We start from the raw sequence: 20,867 nt of genomic DNA, 5'->3' as shown, positions 1-20,867 counted from the left end.
GGTGCTTGAACCCTGTCACCAGTATTTGATCTTTTGGTTTATCTCTTGGCATTTATCTCTTCCCTGTTGACATCACTCTCAGACAGGCCTCCTCCACTGGTGACCGCTGGCAGCTTAGTCTTATAACTTCCTAACATCAAGTCCAGCCACAAGAGAGAGCTTCTCTCTTCCCAACATTTCTGACAAAACTCCCATAGTTGAATGTCACTGGCTCTGACTGGGTTATGTATGTACCCTGACCCAATCACTGTGGCCAGAAAGAAAAGAATTCTACCTGGGTTTTATGTCCACATGTGGCCCATGTGGACTGAGAGGTGGAAGAGGTATTATTCAAAGAAAAGTGTTATCACAAAAGAGAGAAATGGATGCTGGGCAGGGACAAAATAATAAACAATTGACTTCCACTATGCTGAGGAATTTGGAGTTGAGTTGGCAAATGAGCATTCTAAACTACAGTTAATGGCAGAAAGTTAATTCTTCAGCTCTGATTACTCAACAAAGAGTCTAACCCTTTTCGTTTGCGTAGAGATAAACTTGTCAACATTGGCTGAACTTTAAAAATGGTCTACTTCCTGCTTTCAATGACATCAACACTTTATCTAATCACGCTGGCTTGAAACTCTGGAGTTATTTTTGTGTTTTGATTTCCTTACCTTTCACTCTTCCCATATCTAGTCAGTCCACAAATCCTGTTGATTTTTTCCTTTACATTTTCTCCCCTAATTATTTTCTTCTCTGTTTCTATGGACACTATACCAGCAGTTCCAGGCTCACATTCCATCACCATGGCAACCTAGTGACATAAGAGTGCGTCTTTCCCGGTTAATCCGGTCCTAGAGGACCAATCTGGGTTATGTGCCCATTCCTGAACCAAACCCTGTGGCCAGGGGCATGGTGGATACTGATTGGCTAGGCTTGGGTCATGTGACTGTCCTTGGAGTCAGGAATGGGGAGGGGCAGATGCCCAGATGAAAATCAGGGCATTGACGCCAAAAGAAGGGGAAATGAGTAATAGTAAAAGCAACAGATATCTAGCACACTTAGAAATTAAAATCCCATTTTTTCTGATTTGGAAAGTATACCATGTCTATAGATTAGAGCTCAGAGAACTCACAAAATCATATTTTCAGACTGGAAGGGATGGTAGCAATTGTCTTCTTACCCACCCATTTCCTCTAGTTACCATTAACCGTTCTTCCTTTGTGCACTCATACTAATTTATGCTTTGATCAATCCTACAAACACAAGTGCATTCAAAGTGCTCAAAAAGTCCTTGTTTCTTCCAGTCTTTTGGTTTCTTGTTCTGCTCGCTCCACAACCCAAGGAATGTAGTGGTTAGGATCTAAGTTTGGCCACATGTATCAGAGACCCCCCAAAACAGTGTTTTATGCAAGGTAAAGTTTTATTTTTTTTTATATAAAAGCCCAAGCTGATACGCTGGTACTGATCTGTGATGTCATCAGCAACCCAGATGTCTTCCATCTGTTGTGCTGTGATCCCTAGGGTGGGTGCCGCCTTTGTGTCCGTGGCCCAAGATGGCACACCATCATTTCCACATTCCACCCCACAGGAGGTAGGTAAGAAGACCGAGAAAGGGAGAAATGCCCCTTGCCTTAAATAGCACAAACCTGGGAGTTATATTTATTGCTTCTGCTCACGTCCCATTGTCCACTGTCCTGGTCACATCTTGGTGCACAGGAGACTGGGAAACATAGTCCTGATTCTGAGCAGCTGTGTACCTAACTGTGAAAGAAAGGAGAATAGATAGTGGAAGATAACCAGCAATCTCAGCAGGGAAGAAAAAAAATCTGAACTTTTCCTTCTTTTTGTTTTTCAGATTAAAAAAAAAAAGATCCCTGAGTAACTCAAATGCAGGAACATTTTAACACTCCAGGTGAAGAATTTGTGCCAGCATGTCTGCCTACTACAGCAATAAGGGGTATGAGGAAGATCCAGACTACCCCGACTATTCAGGATCTTGGAACCGTACCTGGGAGCATTTGAAAACTCAGGATTATCCAGATTCTCCAGATGCCCTGAACAACTCAGCCTACCCTAGCACCAGGAGCAACCCATACTCTGCAGACTACAGAACAAGTCGAGACTATCCCGGGTCTCTAGCAGAACCAGATTATCCTGGATCTCAGAGTAATCCAGGCCAGTCTGGCACCAGAAGCAATCCATTCTCTGCTGGCTCCAGAAGAAGTTCAGATTATCCCACATCTTTGGCAGAGCCAGATTATGTTGGACCTTGGAGCAAACCATACCATCCAGGCTCATCCAGAGAGCCAGACTACTCTGAATCCCAACAGAATTCTGACTTTGCTGGTTCCAGAAGCAGTGGAAACTATGCAGGCTTCAGAACAGATCCTGATTATCTTGACTCTTTGGGAGAACCAGACTACCCTGGAGCTCAGGGAAACTCTAACCATTCTGGCTTCAGAGCACATTCCAACCATCCCGGTTCCAGAAGGAATCCAGAATATGCTGGTTCCAGAATCAATCCATACATAGACACTCTGGGAGAGCCTGATTATCCAGGAGCTGAGAACCAACCTAACTCTCCAATCTTTTCTGCGGAACCAGACTATCCCAATGCTGAGGACCATCAAAACTCTCCAGCCTTTTGGGGGAATCCTGATTACCCCATTGCTGAGGATGGTCATGATTATGGCTCTTCTGAGACTTCAGAAATAACCAGAGAGTAAGTGGGGGCTGAATGCTAGATCATCAAGCCAATGGAACCTGGTTGGTGTTGTTTGGGTTAGGGACACATTAGATGGTTTTTGTGACCTGAAGTTGTAGGAAACTTTCATACCTACCTGTAGACCTCACCTGGGCCACGGACGTTCAGCCTGAGCTCTCAAGCCGTTACCTGGACATAATCTTTCATCACCTCTTGCTTGGATAGCACCTTCCACAGTCTCCTACCTCTTCCTATAATCCCTACAAGACATTTAGATTCCCACTGTTTTGACCCTACTACTTTGCCAATAAAGTTAGGGTTAAGACTTGATAGTTATGAACCCAAACCTTTTAACCAGAATTATATCCACAGGGATGTGTTTTTAACCAAGAAAATCTTTTGAAGATCTAATTCCGTGAACTCAATTTAATTCCTCAATTGCTTTTTTAAAATTCAAGGTAGTTGGACCACTCCTGATTTTTTCCACTTTCATTTTTATTTTACTATAATTATTGTCATCAGAATTGGTCACTTTTCCTGTTTATGGCAGATTTAGTTTATTGATCTTTTACATTGTTGTATTCATCATATTTTATCAATCATAGTTTCCCCCATTGTTGGTATTCCTTTAAGTTCATTCTAAAAAACTAAGTCCAATGTTTCCTAGTTCAGATTTTGTAGAACTAAATTTTGTCAAAAATCTTTTTAATATTCCAGCAATTTTTAGTCATTGACAAATTTTACTAAGTACAGTACTGGACATTGACAGTGTTAGTTTGGATGACTTCGTTCTACCAAATCTGTTTTTTTTCTGGGTTAAGTTTTCAATGTTCCTGTTGCCAACAAGACGTGATTCTTTAGTCAGATTACTTTTAATCCGTAACAAATTTTACCCTGTGAAAATTTAACCAATATGAGTCTCATTTAGCATGTACTAGTTCTACTAGTAATATTTGTAAATTCAACAAAAGCTAATGGCTTGTATTTATCTTGAGGAATAAGGATTTAAGATTTGGGTGTGCAGTAGGGTCAAAGGTCTTCAGAACCTAAATATGAAGATTAACAGAACCAGATCAAAATGGCCTCCTTGGTCTTATTCCCCCACTGCCTGATTCATCATTTCAAAATATACCTTTGATTCTCTCACTCCTTTGTTTCTGATCTTCCATGGTTCTCCATAACCTTTGGAAGAAAGGCCACACTGCTTTGCTTATGATAACATTTAAGGGGGATGCACTGGTCTAATGTAAAGTTCTTCCAAAGACCTGCCTGACTGACTTCCTCCCATCTCCCCTATCCCCTCCCTACTGAATCTTAGAATCACCTGATTACCTGGGGAACTTTAAAAATAATACAGGTGCCTGGACCCAACTTTCAGAGCTTCTGATGTCATTGTCTGGGGCAGGAACTGGGAATTGGAATGTACCTAAAATTGAGACCATTGCTCCAGGTTAATTGATTTTTAAAGTATTCCCTTTATATACTCAGCACTTTTATTTATGGTCTCACACCTTTATTTATGCTGTTCTTCATCATTGGAATGCCCTCCTCCTAACTCTTTATGTATGAATTTATCCTTCCAATCCCACCTGCAATGTTTCTTTTCCATGTAGATTTCCCTCCAAACTGCCAGGCAGAATTCTTTTCTCTTTCCTCTGAGCTCCTTGGGCCTGTCTTCTGGCACTCACCAGTTACTACTTGTATTGTAATTGCTTAGCTGTGTCTCAGAAGTTCTACCAGATTGGACTGAAAGTTCCTTGAGGGTAGACACCCCATGTTTTTATCTTTGTGTTCTCACCCGCTAGACCTTGCCTAACACATGGTTGGCATTCAGTCAGCATTTGTGGAATGAATGAATGGATGCATGGATGGATGGATGATGAATGGATGACTATCCTTACTATGCTACTGGGTGAATACTGAACCATCATTTTGGGATTTCAGGGTGCTCAGGAGAACATCTTCAATCCGGCCCTCATTTCGTCATAAGGGTGATGGCCCCTTGGGCATCCATGGGAGAGAGAATGAAGATTACCCTGAAAGTATTGCAATGAAAGCCCTGGAGATGGCAAATCCGTATGGCAACTCTGTGCCAGGGGCTCCTGGCTATGGCTATGGTAAGCATTTGTAAGATGAAGATCATATCCTGGGAAGAAAGTCAAATCAGTGGGCTTAGGGGAGCAATTATTAAAAGTCCCAGGAGGAGAAGAATTGGTCAATCCCTCCCTGTTCAAACACCCACCTTACAAAGGTTGAATATTGAGGGTCTAGAAAAGACAAGCAGTATCATCACTTGTCAAAGCAGCCTGGTTAGGGATTATCCAAAATGAGAGTGTGCACACCCTGTGCCTACGTGAGGTGACTGATATGTAGATTTGGCCCATTGGGGTTATGGGGAAATGTGGGCTCACTATGGCCAAATCCTCAGATTTTTCTAAAGAAGCAAGAAATCTGGGTGTTTAGTGAAACCACCTGATTTTTACATGCTCCAAAGCAAAGAAAAAAAAAATAAAGCACTGAACTGGGTAAACAAAATCACTTGTGGGCTAGATTCAGACTGTGCTGTTCAGTCAGCACGTGGGTATTCAGAACCTACTGGGGGGCAAAGGGAGTAAGAGGCAACTCTGTCCTCAAGTTATTTAAAGCATAAGGGTGGGTGACACCAGCATGTCAAGACTAAAAACAAAAACAAAAACAAAAAAATGAGCAAGCAGACTATTCATATGTGAACAATGATGTTGTCCTGAGAATCTGCTGTGTGTACAGGTTTAGCTCTGGGAGGCAAAGGAAATTCCAAAGTTCTTATCCTCCAGGAGGGAATAGGGACTTGCTATCTAGTAAAAGGAGCCAGTTCATTACACGAGAGTCAATATTATAGAAATTTAGAGCCTGTGGGGCCAGAAAAGAGGAGTGTTCAACCAAGAACAGAATGAGGGACCCAAGTGCTAGTTGATGCAATTGGAGGATTCCTTATGCCTGAGAGGATCAATGGGGAAGAGTTTGAAGCAGGTGGAGAGGAGGGGATGGGATGCATTGTCATGCACTGATGAAAAACAAAGACTAGTACATGTTTGCATAGAAAATGTTTGTTGGGGCTGTTCCAAACCTTTATGTCATGCATTCTCAATGGGGGGGGGGGCAATATAAATCCCAAGGGGGTGAAATTTATTCTTTTTTTTTTAAAGATATATTTAGGGACACCTGAGTGGCTCAGTCAGTTAAGTGTCTGCCTTCGGCTCAGGTGATGATCCCAGGGTCCTGGGATTGAGTCCAGCACTGGGCTCCTTGCTCAGCAGGGAGCCTGCTTCTCGCTCTGCCTGCCACTCCCCCTGCTTGTGCTCTCTCTCTCTCTCTCTGAAAAATAAATAAAATCTTAAAAAAAATAAAGATTTATTTATTTGAGAGAGAGAGAGAGATAGGGAGTGTGCACTCACAAGTGGGGGGCATGGGCAGAGGGGGGAGGGAGAGACTCTCAAACAGACTCCCTCTTGAGCACAGAGCCTGACATACCGCTTGATCCCAGGACCCACAGACCATAACTTGAGCCGAAGCCAAGAGTTGGATGCTTAAACAACTGAGCCACCTGGCGCCCCAGTAAAATTTATTCTTCAAAGGCCAGAAAACTCTTCCTCTTTTTATATATAAAGCACCAATACACATATATAAGTAGATACACAGTATCTCTGTAATATTAAAATTTCATGGGGGAGGGTAATAGGGAAGAAATATCTAAAAAGACTCCTTAGGGGGCCAATAGAAAAGATTGAGAAACACAGCCTTATCCCAATGCAAGTGGAGCTAATAATGCCAAGCAGATTTTGAATGTTTCCTATGCCCTGGAAACTCTGCCAAGATCTTAACTTTTATTGCCTTGTTTAAATCTGAACAACCACCTTTCACTGAGCCACTACTGTTCTCCCTATTTATAGATGGGAAAACTGAGGCTCAGAGGCGCAGTGCCCAAGATCACCTCATTGTTAAATTGAAAGAGCCAGTTTGTCTGACCCAAAGCCTGACTCATACTTATCCTGTTTTGCTGCTGGGTAGGATCAGGGCAAATGCAAAAATATTCCTGACCACTTATGCTTTATTTATTTTTTTTAAAGAAGATTTATTTATTTATTTGAGAGAGCGAGCAGAGTGTGCAAGAGAGAACATGAGTGGTGGGGAGGAGCAGAGGGAGAGGGAGAAGCAGACTCCCTGCTGAGCAGGGAGCCTGACTTGGGGCTCAATAGCAGGACCCTGGGATCACGACCTGAGCCAAAAGCAGACGCTTAACCAATTGAGCCACCCAGGCGCCCCTGACTACTTATGCTTAAAAAAAAAAAAAAAGTAGTCAAGTGTGACTTCTTTTTTCTGAACTCCTTTGTAGGACCAGGATTGTAGCCCTTGGCAATCACTTGTCCAGTACTATGCCATCGTTATAGACAATGTTCTCCTTAAGAACCCATCTTCATCCATGTATTCTCTAAAGCTCTAGGTGATTTTCCTAGTGTCACAGTGCCTGGCCCCAGTAGGTGCTTAAGCAGTGCTAAATGAATTAATAGCAACAACATTGGTAAGGGATGTATCAGTTAGCTATTGCCACAGTAATGCTGCATAACAAACAGATGCAAAAACCCAGTGTTGTGCAATAAAGAAGCATTTATTTCTCACCCACAGGTTTGCTTGGAGTTTGAACTAGGCTGGGTATGGCAGTGCTTGACTCCTGGTCATGGGTTCTGTGTCTAGAGCCTAGTGTCCTTCTTCTTGAACCAGCGAGCCACCTGGGGGCATTGTTGTTCCATGGCATAAGCCAGAAGTGCTCAAAGTGGCAAGCAAAACCACACAATGCCTCTAAGGTTTTGGCATGGACCTGGCATACTGTCACTTCTGCCATATTCCATTGATAAAAGTCACATGACCAAGCCCAACCTCAGTAAAGGTGTCCAGGGAATGGTGGTGTGATAAATGCTGAATAACTGTTGATCTCCCACAATAGTTAGTACATATCAATAGTTTACTATGTTCCAGGATTACCTTCAGCACTTTGCATGTGTTAACTGATGCGATTCCCTCAACAATGCTATGTGAAGGTCCCATCATTATTCCTGTTTTAGAGACTACAATATCGTAGCTCAGAGAGTTTAGGTAACATGCCGGAGGGCATCAGCCAGTAACAAAGCTGGAAACAGATCCCCAGCAAGAAGTTCAGAACTTCCTGCAATGTAATTTTGTGCATTGTTCACATGAAAATGGGTTCTATTTTCTCTGTTGAGGAGTTTAGGTTTTAATGTTTACTGTGGGTTGAATAAAAATACACTATTCATGACACTGTCGTGTAGATGCTGAGCGTAGACTCTGTCCCTAAGAAAATCGTGCCATATTTCAAATTTATTCATGCATTCTCATAATATGTTAGAAGTAGAAGAAACTTCTGTGATTATCTAGACAAGCTTTTTGTTTGTTTCATTTTCTTTTGTCTTAATTTTTTTTCAGAACAGTTTAAGGTTCACAGTAAAATTGAGGGAGGGGAAGGTACAGAGATTTCCCACATAACTCCTTTCCCCACATAGCAAAGACTCTCCCATTATCAACATCTGGCACCGGAATGATGTATGTCTTACAATCGATGGACCTACACCGACACATCGTTATCATCTCGAGTCCATAGTTTACATCAGAATTCACTCTTGGTGCTAGAAATTCTCTGAGTTTGAACAAAGGTGTAATAACATGTATCACCCTTATGGTATCATACAGAACAGTTTCAGTGCCCTAAACGTCCTCTGCTCTGCCTATTTTTCTCAACCCCCTAGACAAGTATTTTTCAAACTCGAGTTGTAGTCCATGAACAAGTTGTGAAATTAGTTCTGAAAAATGCGATAGAAAAGAATGGAATAGGGGGCGCTTGGATGGCTTAGTCGGTTAAGTGTCCGACTCTTGATTTCAGCTCAGGTCTTGATCTCAGGGTCGTGAGTTCAAGTCCTGTATTGAGCTGCTGGGTATGGAGCGTACCTAAAAAAAAAAAAAAGAAAAGAAAAAAGAAATGGAATAGAATAAGAATATATTGGAGAGCCTTTTATGTAGTCAAGCAAAGTATTGTTTAGTGAAACTCGCTTTTCAGTTATTTATGTGTAGGTATGTCCTGGGTCTTAGTGTAATAATTTTTAAATTTTTATCAAGGTTTACATTTTTTTTTTAAAGATTTTATTTATTTATTTGACAGAGATAGAGATAGCCAGCGAGAGAGGGAACACAAGCAGGGGGAGTGGGAGAGCAAGAGCAGGCTCCCAGCAGAGGAGCTTGATGTGGGGCTCGATCCCATAACGCCGGGATCATGCCCTGAGCCGAAGGCAGGCGCTTGACTGCTGTGCCACCCAGGTGCCCCCAAGGTTTAAATTTTAATTCCAGTAGAATTAACATACAGTGTTATATTCGTTTCAGGTGTACAATATAGTGATTCAGCAATTCCATGCATTACTCAGTGCTCATTGTGGTAAATGTACTCTTAATTCCCATTGCCTATTTCACCTATCCTCCGCCCACCTCCCCTCTGGTAACCATCAATGTGTTCTCTATAGTCAAGAGTCTGTTTCTTAGTTTGTCTCTCTCTCTTATTTTCCTTTGCTCATTTGTTTTGTTTCTTAAATTCCACATATGAGTGAGATCATATGGTATTTATCTTTCTCTGATTGACTTATTTTGCTTAGCAATATATCCTCCAACTCCATCCATGTTGTTGCAAATGGCAAGATTTCATTCTTTTTATGGCCGAGTAATATTCCCTTGTAACAATTATTTTTAACCGTGGCTTATACTTAAATGAAAACCATTGATTGAAGCTGTTTGTACTGAATAGCATGGTTTCCATATTTATATCTTGTTTTCCACCCAAGCACTAAATCATTAGTCTGTTAGGACCTGAAGGTCAAGGTTGAGGTCTTACTGACCATTATGTGCTCAGGAATATCTAGTATGGTGGGATTAATTGGTGATGTCTCCTGCCTCTTCATTCTAGTGAATCCTGCTTATGTGGGTGAAAGTAGCCCCCACCCAGTTTATGGAAACCCACCATTGTCTGGATATGACTGGCACAAGTCACCCCAAGGTAAGGCTTAAATGGGTGCTATCCAAAAAAATCAACCTTAGAGAGGAACACGTTCAAGGCAATACAGATAACACTATTTCCTTTTGGCCTCCGTTGTGGTAACTGATACAGTACTTGCTTAATTTACCGTAACGGGGGTTATCTTTAGATATGCAGAGTTTTTTCAGTTTTTTCTCTCCTAGACATCAAAGTGTCTTCATCAGGACTCTTCTGATTTCATGTGACAGAAACCCAACTCACGTGGGCCCAAGGTGAAATGTACAGGCTCGTGTGGCTGGAAGGACAGGGGGGAAGCGAAGAATTGAAAGTAGAATTACCTTGCAGGACCTAGTACAGAGCTTGGCACATAGTAGATGCTCAGAGATATTTGTTGAATTGATTTATGAATGAGTTAAGGAACAAGAGCCTCTGAGTCTGCATTGATCAAAATTTTTCTGAATAATTTAGAATTATTATGATGCTGGAGTGTAGGAGCGGTTGGACTGGAGAAAGAATGCTGTGAAATTAGGAAGCTCTGTAAGGATCACTGTGTGTGGTGATGAAGGTATGATCAGAGGCAGAGACTGAGAGATGAAAGGGAAGCAAAAGAGGAGAGAGGCCAGGGGATGCTGAAACTGGGAGGCAAATCTGTGAACAACAAGGAGTAAACCAGCTGATGGGATCCTCTATACAGTAATGCAAATCAAGGGGCCTCATGACCTAAAACCATATCTAGCCGATATGACAGCCTTTAGCCTCATTCTTTTTTTTTTTTTTCAAGTTTTATTTATTTATTTGAGAGAGAGAGAGCAGGAGGAGGGGCAGAGGGAGAGAAAGAGAATCTCAAGCAGACTCCGCACTGAGCACAGAGCCCAATGTGGGCTTTGATCCCACGACCCTGAGATCATGAGCTGAGCTAAAATCCAGAGTTGGAGGTTAAACTGACTGAGTCACCCAGGCACTCCTAGCCTCGTTCTTTAAGAGCCTTCTCAAGGGGAGGTATATCTTCTACAGGGTTGGGTATTGCTACTTGGGAGGGAAAACCATGAAGGTATAAATGATCACACTCTCCATTCGGTTCCCACTAGAGGAGAAAATGGCTTTAACTACTGAGGAAAGGAAATGGCTTTTAAGTTCATTGGACTGCTCGATCTAGCCAGCCTGAGGTTGGGGCCTCTGGTGAAGGGAGAGTCCCAGAAGGCAGAGAGAATTAAAGAAGTAGAGAACCCAAAGGTGAATCTGGTTTCTTCACCATTTTGCTTTGCATTGGTTTGGATTCTCAAACCATGTAGAATTAGTTGGTGGACAGCCTCCTGATAAGATGTCACTTTGATGGGTTACGCTATGCACCCATGAAGCCCCTGGCACATGGTAGGTACTCATAAATATTCATTTATTTATGAACGAATAAAAGATACATCAGCATCTCATTACGGGAAGGGAAGGGGCCAGGGTGAAGTGATTAAGAGGCCCTGCTTTGGGTCCAGATGGACCTGGGTTTGACTCTCAGCTCTGCTGCTTGCTGGCTTTGTGACTTGAGGCAAATAATCTTTTGGGGCCTCAGTTTTCTTAGCTATAAAATAGGGTTCATTGTTGCACATAATGTATAGGGTGATTATGAAAATTAAATTATATACTCTAAAGTACTCGGCCTGTAGTAATGGCAGGTATTGTTACCGTTAATTATCATTGATGGGGAGGAGGAGGAAAGTCCTGGCCAATCCTGCCGTTTAATGAGAGTGTGATGAGAGTGGAGGTCAATTTATTTTTGTGCACCTCAGTTTCCCCAACTATTAAATAAATGACACGGCCGAGGTGATTTCTAAATCAGGTCTGTTGGGTAGGAATTGTGTTCAGGTTCTGGCACTGAAATAGCATGGCTTCACAATAAAGGGATTTATTTTTCTCACGTACTATGTGTGGTGGGAGGGGCTTCATAGTTTGTATGGCAGCTCTGCACAGGATGCTGTCAGAACTGAGCTCCTTCGTAGCTTCTTTCTCCATCATCCTTCGCAGCTGAATGTGTGTCCTCTTGTTTTCAAAATGACAGCCTCTGGTGAGGAAGAAGGAGAAATGGTGAAGGGCAAAAAGTGGAACCAGGCAGACTTTCACCTTTTAAAAATCATTCCTGGAAGCTCCATGTCTCACTGACCAGAATGGGGTTACAGGTCCATTGTTAGCCACAAAGGAAGCTAGGAGAATTTTAGCTGAGCCCAGTGCCTACACAGGAAAGGAAGCTTCTGGCAGTATGAGAAAAATGGAGAGTGGATACGGGGGTACAGACAAGTGGTAGGTTGGCTACCCAAGGAAGTCAGGAGATAATAATTGTCTTTCTATAAACCCATCTGGGTTTATATAGGCATGTAAAATTGTAAATATAAAATATAAATTTTAGGCCACAGGTACCAAATTGAAAAGGAAGATCTTGCCCTTTGATTATGAGTCATTTAGAAGAATCTCTGCCTTCTGTTTCTAGAACCCTGTTGTCTTTAATGAAGGATTCTGTTTCCAGTTTCTTACCTAGCTACCAAGACAGAGGTCTCTGCAGGAAAACACACCTCTTCATGAAGAGACCCCTCTGGTGTAGATGTAGGGAGTTATGTCGTGATTTGTGTAGGGCTGGCCTTGGCAATCTCATCCTGGTCTTTAAAAACCTGTGAATGGGGCATCTCTCTGTGATTGTCATCACTTTTCCTGGCAGCTCCCAACAATGCCAGTGTGACTACTCTATGAGGTCTTTGGGAGGCTACTCTGGTGGAGAGCAAGTCTGGGAGGAGGCAAGAGATGCTGTCTGATGACCAAGTGAATGAAATCATCATCGAGGTTGAGAATGTTCCATCTGGGGTTGCTCCAGAAAAGACGCTGGTGAACTCAAGCTTCGGCATGGTCTCACGCGTTTCTGACATCGATGTGACAGACTCTCAGAGTTTCAGCTGCCCACATGACAAAAAGAGCAAGCCATTGTTGCGGTTTTCAACATCTTTGAATGGATCATTTTCTCAGACCCTTCATGGCCCAGGAAGTGTGGGCATAGACACTCCTTGTACTTCACATGAAAACATTCAAGGTAGTGAGACGCTGGGAGAAAGGAGTTAGGAAAGGGAGCAAGGAACACTTCCAAGTTGTCTACAGGATTATTTAGTTTTAAGACATCAAGTAGGTTGAAGTTTGGTAGATGATCTAAGGATGTGACGGACCCAGGAAGGGGTCACCTTGGGAGCAACTAACAGCTAGAAAGGAGTTTACCTTGATCAAGCTCACTTTCTGTGCCCTGCACTCTGCCGAACACTTCCTTTTGCTTAGCCATCGAATTTAGTTTGCCATCGAATTTAGTTTGACTTATTCCCCACACTTTGAGGTAAGCACATTTGCCACTTCCATTTGCTTGATGAGTAAGTTAAATGACCTGGCAGAACCAGGGCTCAAATGCAGCAAGACGCTTTAACCGCTGTCTCGCTTTGGTCCAGTTCCTCCCCCACCCTGGATTCAGCAACATACGATGGCCCTTATTGCCAAGCTCGCCATGAAACCAGGTCTTAGCTGACACTACATCCGGCCTTTCTGTTTCTGAGACCAAACACTGGTTCCTTGTCTGCTGTTTCTGTTCATCCCATCATATTCCAGACATAAAGTACAGCCTCTCTCAGTGATTTCTAGGAGGGAAAGAAATCCATTCACACTAAAGCATTTTGCGGGTTTAGCCCCTTTATTGAAGACTGGGGTATCTCCTCTCATGCTACTGTCTCCCCACATCTCTGTATTCTTTCCTCTTCCTCCTTGTACTTTCTTCTTCTCTCTTTAGCTGCCCTTCCCTCTCAGGAGAGACACAAATTTCTTGTCTTCAGCAGAGTGACTTGGTGGCCCTCTTTGGGGAATTTCCTTTTCACCTCTACTAGGTCAAATAAAGAGTTCAGCTCAATAACTCAACCAGGGAACAAGCTCGCTCCCTCTGTTGTTACCCCACTCAAACCCCCAACTGGCTTCCTCACTGTTACAAGATGGTGACTGCAGTTCCAGGCTTCACATGTGTCCTCAAGAACATCCAGAGGAAGAAGGATCTGTCTTTTTCTTGGAGATTTTGTGGGGGGTTTTCAACTTTTTGAAAAGGAAGAAACCTTTTCCAAGAGACTCCTCAGCAGATCACCCGTCACAGAACATTGGCCAACATCTTGTCGCATGCTCATGCCTAATCAGTCACCTGCAAGGATCAGCTTGGACTCATGGGGCTCCCCCTCTGTGCCTGAAGATGGGTCCCACCCTGCAGAAGCTCAGGGACTTGGGAAGGAAGGGGTAGATTCCTAAACAAAATTAGGATTCTATTGAAAAGGAGAAATGGCTGGGGTAGGTGACCCACAGTATCTGCCATGCTCAGTGAAGATGTGAATATGAGTTATTGGGAGAAGATGGGGGAGTTATTCCAGGGGCCAGAAGAGCATATGACAACAGTCAAGAAATATAAAGAAGGTACCTGGGCCTGGAGTGTGGGGGTCAAGAGAAAGTGATTCAGACATTCAAGTAGGGGAGGAGCCTGACCAGATGCAGGGGCTTGTGGCTTCACTGAATGCTTCTTGTCATAGGAAAAAGAAAACTATCAAATTGGAATTGTGTGCAAACATTGTCATTTGCTTTGGCTTTGAGGTTAAAAAGTACACCACGTTGGGGCGGCTGAGTGGCTCAGTCTGTTAAGTGTCCACCTCTTGATCTCAGCTCAGGTCTTGATCTCGGGGTTAAGAGTTCAAGCCCTGCATTGGGCCCCATGCCATGTGTGGAGCCTACTTAAAAAAAAAAAAAACCAACCCACGTTGTCTTGTTTTCATTTGTGGCTTGGGGAATCACTGAGTCCATATATTTATTCTTCTTTCCTCGTGTTCTTATAAGAACATGCTTGGGGGCACCTGGGTGGCTCAGTCAGTTAAGCGTCTGCCTTCAGCTCAGGTCATGATCCCAGAGTCCTAGGATAGAGCCCCTTGTCCTGCTCCTGGCTCAGTGGGGAGTCTGCTTCTCCCTTTGCCCTCCCCCAAGTCGTGCGCTCACTTTCTCTCTCTTTCAAATAAATAAATAAAATATATATTTAAAAAATTATTGAAGTTCAGTGCCATATTTTTAAATGCTGATATTCTGTGAAAGGAAACAAAATTAAACTCCATTTATTTTCCTCCACAGGACAAAAGTTAATCGCATCTCTGATACCAATGACATCTAGAGACAGAATTAAAGCCATCAGGAGTCAACCAAGAACCATGGAAGAGAAAAGGAACCTTAAGTATGGACCCAAAGCTTTTCTTCCCCAGATTTCACATGAATCTCGGTCTTCTACTTTTGCCCCATCTCAGAAAGATAAGGAAGAGGGACGCCTGGGTGGTATAGTCAGTTGGGTCCATCTCCTGGTTGTGGCTCAGGTTGTGATCTCAGCATTGTGAGATTGAGCCCCACATCAGGCTCCATGCTCAGCGTGGAGTCTGCTCGAGATTCTCTCCCTCTCCCTCTGCTTCTCGCACTTGCTCTCTCTTTCTCTCTCTTTTGAATAAATAAATAGATCTTAAAAAAGAAAGATAAGAAATATATAAATGCAAAAGAAGGGACAATCTTCCTACAGAAGAATTCCAAATAATCTATATAGATGCTCCTCTCTCCTCTACCTGGAGTGTGGGCTGTGCTTAGTGATGGGCTTTCAAAGGGTAGAGCATGGGAAGTGAGGGAGAGTAACTTTCCAGTGACGAGGTCTAGCCCACACTCCCTTGGCCAGGTGATCAAGGTTAGCAACCCCAGAGATAAGTGGTTAGAAGAGCACATCCCCTCTGTGGTACTCACTCCTAAAGACAATAACCCCAGTATGACCAAAGAAAAAAATCAGGCAGACCCCAATGGAGGGACATTCTACAAAATACCTGACCTGTACTCCTCAAAATTACCAAGGACATCAAATATAAGGGAAGTCAAAAAAACTGTCAGAAAAACTAAATGGAATGGGTGATGGGGTCCTAGAATAGAACATGGCATTGGTGGAAGAAAGAGTGAAATCAGAATAGTGTGGAGTTTAGGTACTTGTATATGTGCTAATGTTGGTTTTTTTAGTTTTGACAACTACCATGGAAATGTAAGATGTTGGGGTACCTGGGTGGCTCAGTAGCCTGGGCCTCCGACTCTTGATTTCAGCTCAGGTCATCGTCTGAGGGTCATGAGATCGAGCCCCACTTTGGGCTCCGCAATGAGCATGGTCTGCTTAAGGTTTCTCTCTCTCCCTCTCCCTCTCCCTCTGCCACTCCCCATTCCCTCTCTAAAAAAAAAAAAAAAAAAAAAAAAAAGAAATGTAAGATGTTAATAGGAGAAAATAGTGAATAGTGTATAGGAATTTTCTGTACTGTTTTTGCAACTTCTTTGTAAATCTCAAATTACTCTAAAATTCAAAGTTTAGTGGAAAGAGAAAAAGAAAAAAAGTCTGGAGAAGCTTTCTAAGGGCAAGAATTTAAAAAAAGAGGGGCGCCTGGGTGGCACAGCAGTTAAGCGTCTGCCTTCGGCTCGGCGTGATCCCGGCGTTATGGGATCGAGCCCCACATCAGGCTCCTCCGCTAGGAGCCTGCTTCTTCCTCTCCCACTCCCCCTGCCTGTGTTCCCTCTCTCGCTGGCTGTCTCTATCTCTGTCGAATAAATAAATAAAATCTTTAAAAAAAAAAGAATTTAAAAAAAAAGAGAGAGAGAGAGCAAGAGTTAAGAATGAGGGCTGTTTTAGCTGTCAGACTTCATATTTACTGTTCCTCATCCTTTTTCTTTTACAATTTGTACTCTTGGTAGAAACTAGTGGAGTGGATGCAACAATTGCTAATAAATAATTCAACGATGCAATTATTCTGTGGCTGCAAAGATAACTTACAAAGTCTGGGGGAGATGGATTTGTCAACAAGTAACTTACACATGAGAAAAAGGAAATCAGGCCAAATCAAGGTAGTGGTGGCAGGACTAGCTAGAGTGATACAGGCTGCTTGGGCAAAGCAGGAGGGCATGTGAGCTGACCCTCGGAAGACGGTGATGTGGGGTTGGACAAAGAAAACCAGAAAAGAACCAGAGCAAGGTAGATTCAATGAATTCATGGAAAGGTGAAGAATCCAACTGTGGCTGGATCTTTCTGAAAGCAGTCTTCCATTTCAAACTCTGCATGGCTGCCTCTGTCACAGGGTAAGGGCCTTATAAGGGCCCCAAAGACTTTACAGCAGGATTTTTTAACCGCAGTATGACCGGTATTGGGGGATGGATCATTCTCTGTTGTGGGGTTCTGTCCAGTTCATTGTAGGGGGTTTAGCACATCCTTGCCTTCTACCCACTAGATGTTCGTAGCAAACCTCTCTCCCCCAGAGTTTGACAACCAAAAATATTTCCAGACATTGCCAAATGTCCCTTGGGGGGCAAAATCTCCCCAAGTTGAGGACCACTGACTTATAGGACCCTTCCCCTCCCCCTGCAATATCTATCACTCAACCTCTCTTCCCCCTGTTCATTCCATTTTAGCCATCCCAGCCTCTTTGGGGTCCCACCATTGGCTGTTCCCTATGCATGCAACAATCCCTTATCCATACAACTAACCCCTCCCCTCCTTCAAGGCTTTGCTCGAATATTATAGCACAGTCCCCATTCCAGCATTTCCCATTTCCTTACCTGCTCTATTTTCCTTTTTCTTTTCCATAGTACACCTCTTATTTATTGTTTACTGTCTTTCTCTCCCAACTAGGGGAGATGTCTGCTCCATGAGCTGGGGAAATCATTCTCTTTTGGCTCACTATGTGGGTTGTGCCTAGCACATCATCGGCACTCAGTAAATATTTTGGGAACGAAATCATTACAGCATGGGTGTCTCTCCCTTTCTTCTGCCATTCCCCACAGGAAAATGGTTGACAAAGAGAAAAGTAAGCAGTCCCGTCGAATGCTTGAGCTCAACTGCTGTGCTCAGTGTCTAAACTCCATTTCACGGGTAAGAGGCCTTTATTGCAGTCAATAAAATGGGCATAACAAGAGGGTAAAAACAGGGAGGTGGCAGAGTGGGAATGAAAGGGACCCAAGGGGAAGAGAACCCAAAATTCAGGGCTCTTTCATTGAAAGCCATAGAAATTGGGTCAGTTTAGATGCAGACAAAACAGGTGGGCATGCAAAGAACTAAGAGGTTGCTGAGTTATTTGGACAGCTGAGCTGTTGTGAGTGTCACCTTCGACAGCAAACCTGGGGAGGTAATAATAGCACTCACCTTGAAGAGTGGTCCTGCAGATGAAATGAGATAACATTTACAAACACGCTGAGTACATACCTGGTATGTTACAATGCTCTAGACACAGTGGCCGGTTTTGCTCTTATGGGACCTGCTCAGTAGGTGTTTGTTGAAGGAATGTCAAGCCGCATGCTTGGTGTCTTACCCCAGGTGTACCGGAGATCTAAGAACAGCCTATCAGAACTGCTCGATTCCGTCAGCCTATGGCAGAAGACGTTGAAGGTCATCGGAGGCAAGTTCGGAACCAGCGTCCTCTCCTATTTTAACTTTCTGAAGTGGCTTTTGAAGTTCAACATTTTCTCGTTCATTGTGACCTTCAGTTTTATCACAATCCCTCAGTTTACCGTGGCTGAGAAGAACACCCTCCAGTTCACCGGACTGGAGTTTTTCACTGGGGCGGTAAGTCTTTAATTTTGCCCACCTGGAGTTCACCAGCTGGGAACCCCCTGGGCATACCTTGCCAGACCTCTCACTTTGCCTGGGAGTCAAATGATAGGGGCAGTGGGACTTTACTTATTTGTTTGTTTGTGTATTTTAAAGATTTATTTATTTATTTATTTATTTGAGAGAGAGAGAGAGAGAGAGAGAGGGAGAAGGTGGGGGAACAGCAGAGGGAGAGGGAGAGAGAGAATCTGAAGCAGACTCCCTGCTGAGTGCAGAGCCTGACACAGGACCCTGGATTCATGACCTGAGCTGAAATCAAGAATCAGACACTTAAGGGACTGAGCCACCCAGGTGCCCTGAAAGTGGGGCTTTAAAATGTGTTTCTTTTTCTCCCTCAAAGTAACATACACACAACACAGTAGACTTTCTGTCTTTAGAGGTAACCATATTAATAGTTTATGTTGTTCACTATCTCCTTTTCTGTGCACATACGGACACACACACGCACACACGCATATACACATGTAAATATGCATCCCTTTCTTTTGTTTTTTTAACAAAAGATGAATTATTCATATATACCACCTATGACTTGCTTTCTTTCACCCGCTCTGTGGTAGACATCTCGTATTGGTGTTCATAGAGCTACACTTTCTTTCTTATTTTTCTTTCTACAAAATACAATGCTCCTTTTGAAAGGTTCCTACTGGAGAAGAGAGCAAACTTTAAGTGAAAGTCCATATTAGCCTTTTTCCCTTGTCTAATGCCCCAGCTCAGAGCATATCTTTGTCCACTGTTTTCTTTCTATATGGACAGAGATAGACAGGTATGTACAAACATATGCAGTTAGATAATTAAGTCGATACGTAAGTAGATAGGTAAGCATTTAAAAAAAAAAAAGATGGGGTCCTGGGTGGCTCAGTCGGTTAAGTGTCTGCCTTTGGCTCAGGGCATAATCTCAGGGTCCGAGGATCGAGCCCCTACGATCGAGCCCCGTGTCAGGCTCCCTGTTCAGCAGGGANNNTGCTTCTCCTTCTCCCTCTGCCTCTCCCCCCAATTGTGCACGAACTCTCTCTCTTAAATAAATAAATAAAATCTTTTAAAATTAAAAAAAAAAAAAGAAAACAGATTACTACAGGTCTTATTTTGCAACATTTTTTGCTTCACTGTGTACCTTGAGCATCTATATAGATCCACAGTATCCTTTTTAACAGCAGCCGTAACTTATTTGCCCAGCTCCCTACTGAGAGACATATGGTCCCTGTCTTGTGAGTTTACCTTCTAGAAAAGATTTCTGCCATTGGGATTCTGTAGACCAGGGATTGACAAACTACAGGCAGGGCCAAATGTGGCCTGCCACCTGTTTCTACATTTTTAAATGGTTGAAAAAAAAAAAAAACCAAAACAAGGATAACATTTTGTGAAACATGAAAATTATACATGAAATTCAAATTTGTGCCGATAAATAAAATCCTTTTGGAACATGGCCACATCCCTTGGTTTATGTGTCTGCGATGCCTTCCTGCTATGGTGGCCGAGTGGAGCTGTTGCTCTAGCTGCCAAGCCAAAGAGATTTACTGTCTAGCTCTTTACGGAGCCCAACACAGGGCTTGAACTCACAACCCTGAGAGTCAAGACCTACGCTGAGAACAGTCAGATGTTTAACCAACTGAGCCACCCAGGAGCCCCTGATGTATATTTTTTATATTTGTATATATGAAACATTTTATTATGGAAAATTTTAAACCCATAGGAAAATAAACAGTAGTTAAGTAAACGTTCATATTAATCACTACATAGGTTTTTAAATTGTTAATATTTTGCCATATTGTTTTATCTTACTAGTTTTTGGAAGCATTTTACAGTAAATTACAGACATCAGGACATTTTACACCAAACTTCTTCAACATGCATCTCTGAAAAATAAGGACACTTTCTGCAGTTCTTACACCTAGCAAAATTAAAAAAATAATATTATCTAAAATCCAAACCATATTCAAATTTTCCCAGTTGTCCCGTAGCTTGCTCCTTCAGACCAGGATCTAGTTAAGGCCCATACTTTGTATTTGCTTGCATTTTCTCTGAATTCTCAATTAATCTAGAATGATCTCTCCAGACACAACCCCCTTTTTTCTTGACATTGGCTTGTTGCAGAAATCAGGCCAGTTGTCATGCAGACACCAATGTCCTACCTTCTGGAATTGTCTGATTGTTTCCTTATGGTCTCTTTGATTTATTCCTCTGGCCTCTTATTTCCTGTAAACTGAAATTTAGACCTAATGCCTTGATTCCTTTCTATGTTTGACCATACTACTTAACAGGTGACAGGGGCCCATACTGGCTGGCTGTCCTGGTTTTAGCCATGTCTTGTTTGATCACTGTTTCAGGTGGTGACAACTAGGTCCCTCCATCGTAAGGAGGGTTTGAGAGTCCTTTCCAACTCGAAGAGCCTAGTGATAAAATGTCTACATTCT

General features: G+C 42.8%; 1 protein-coding gene across 4 annotated transcripts in view; it reads left to right on the top strand.

The window, feature by feature from the left end:
- The first annotated feature begins 1,913 nt into the window (after nt 1–1,913).
- Nucleotides 1,914–20,867, top strand: part of TMC5 (transmembrane channel like 5) — a 43,832-nt gene continuing 24,878 nt past the window's right edge. For 3 of the 4 annotated variants that reach the window (XM_040635264.1, XM_008696946.1, XM_008696945.1), the window contains exons 1-6: nt 1,914–2,704; nt 4,631–4,803; nt 9,687–9,776; nt 14,919–15,018; nt 17,631–17,718; nt 18,160–18,408. In XM_040635264.1, coding sequence (XP_040491198.1) covers nt 1,914–2,704; nt 4,631–4,803; nt 9,687–9,776; nt 14,919–15,018; nt 17,631–17,718; nt 18,160–18,408 — 1,491 coding nt within the window. Of the gene's footprint in view, nt 2,705–4,630; nt 4,804–9,686; nt 9,777–12,539; nt 12,823–14,918; nt 15,019–17,630; nt 17,719–18,159; nt 18,409–20,867 lie in introns of those variants that run through there. The other variant, XM_008696947.1, reaches the window with a different exon arrangement.

This window comes from Ursus maritimus, unplaced genomic scaffold, assembly GCF_017311325.1.
Source record: "Ursus maritimus isolate PB19 unplaced genomic scaffold, ASM1731132v1 scaffold_2, whole genome shotgun sequence".
In the NCBI taxonomy this organism is placed as follows: domain Eukaryota; kingdom Metazoa; phylum Chordata; class Mammalia; order Carnivora; family Ursidae; genus Ursus; species Ursus maritimus.
The sequence above is the reverse complement of the archived record's forward strand: the minus strand, read 5'-3'. Positions and strand labels throughout refer to the sequence as shown.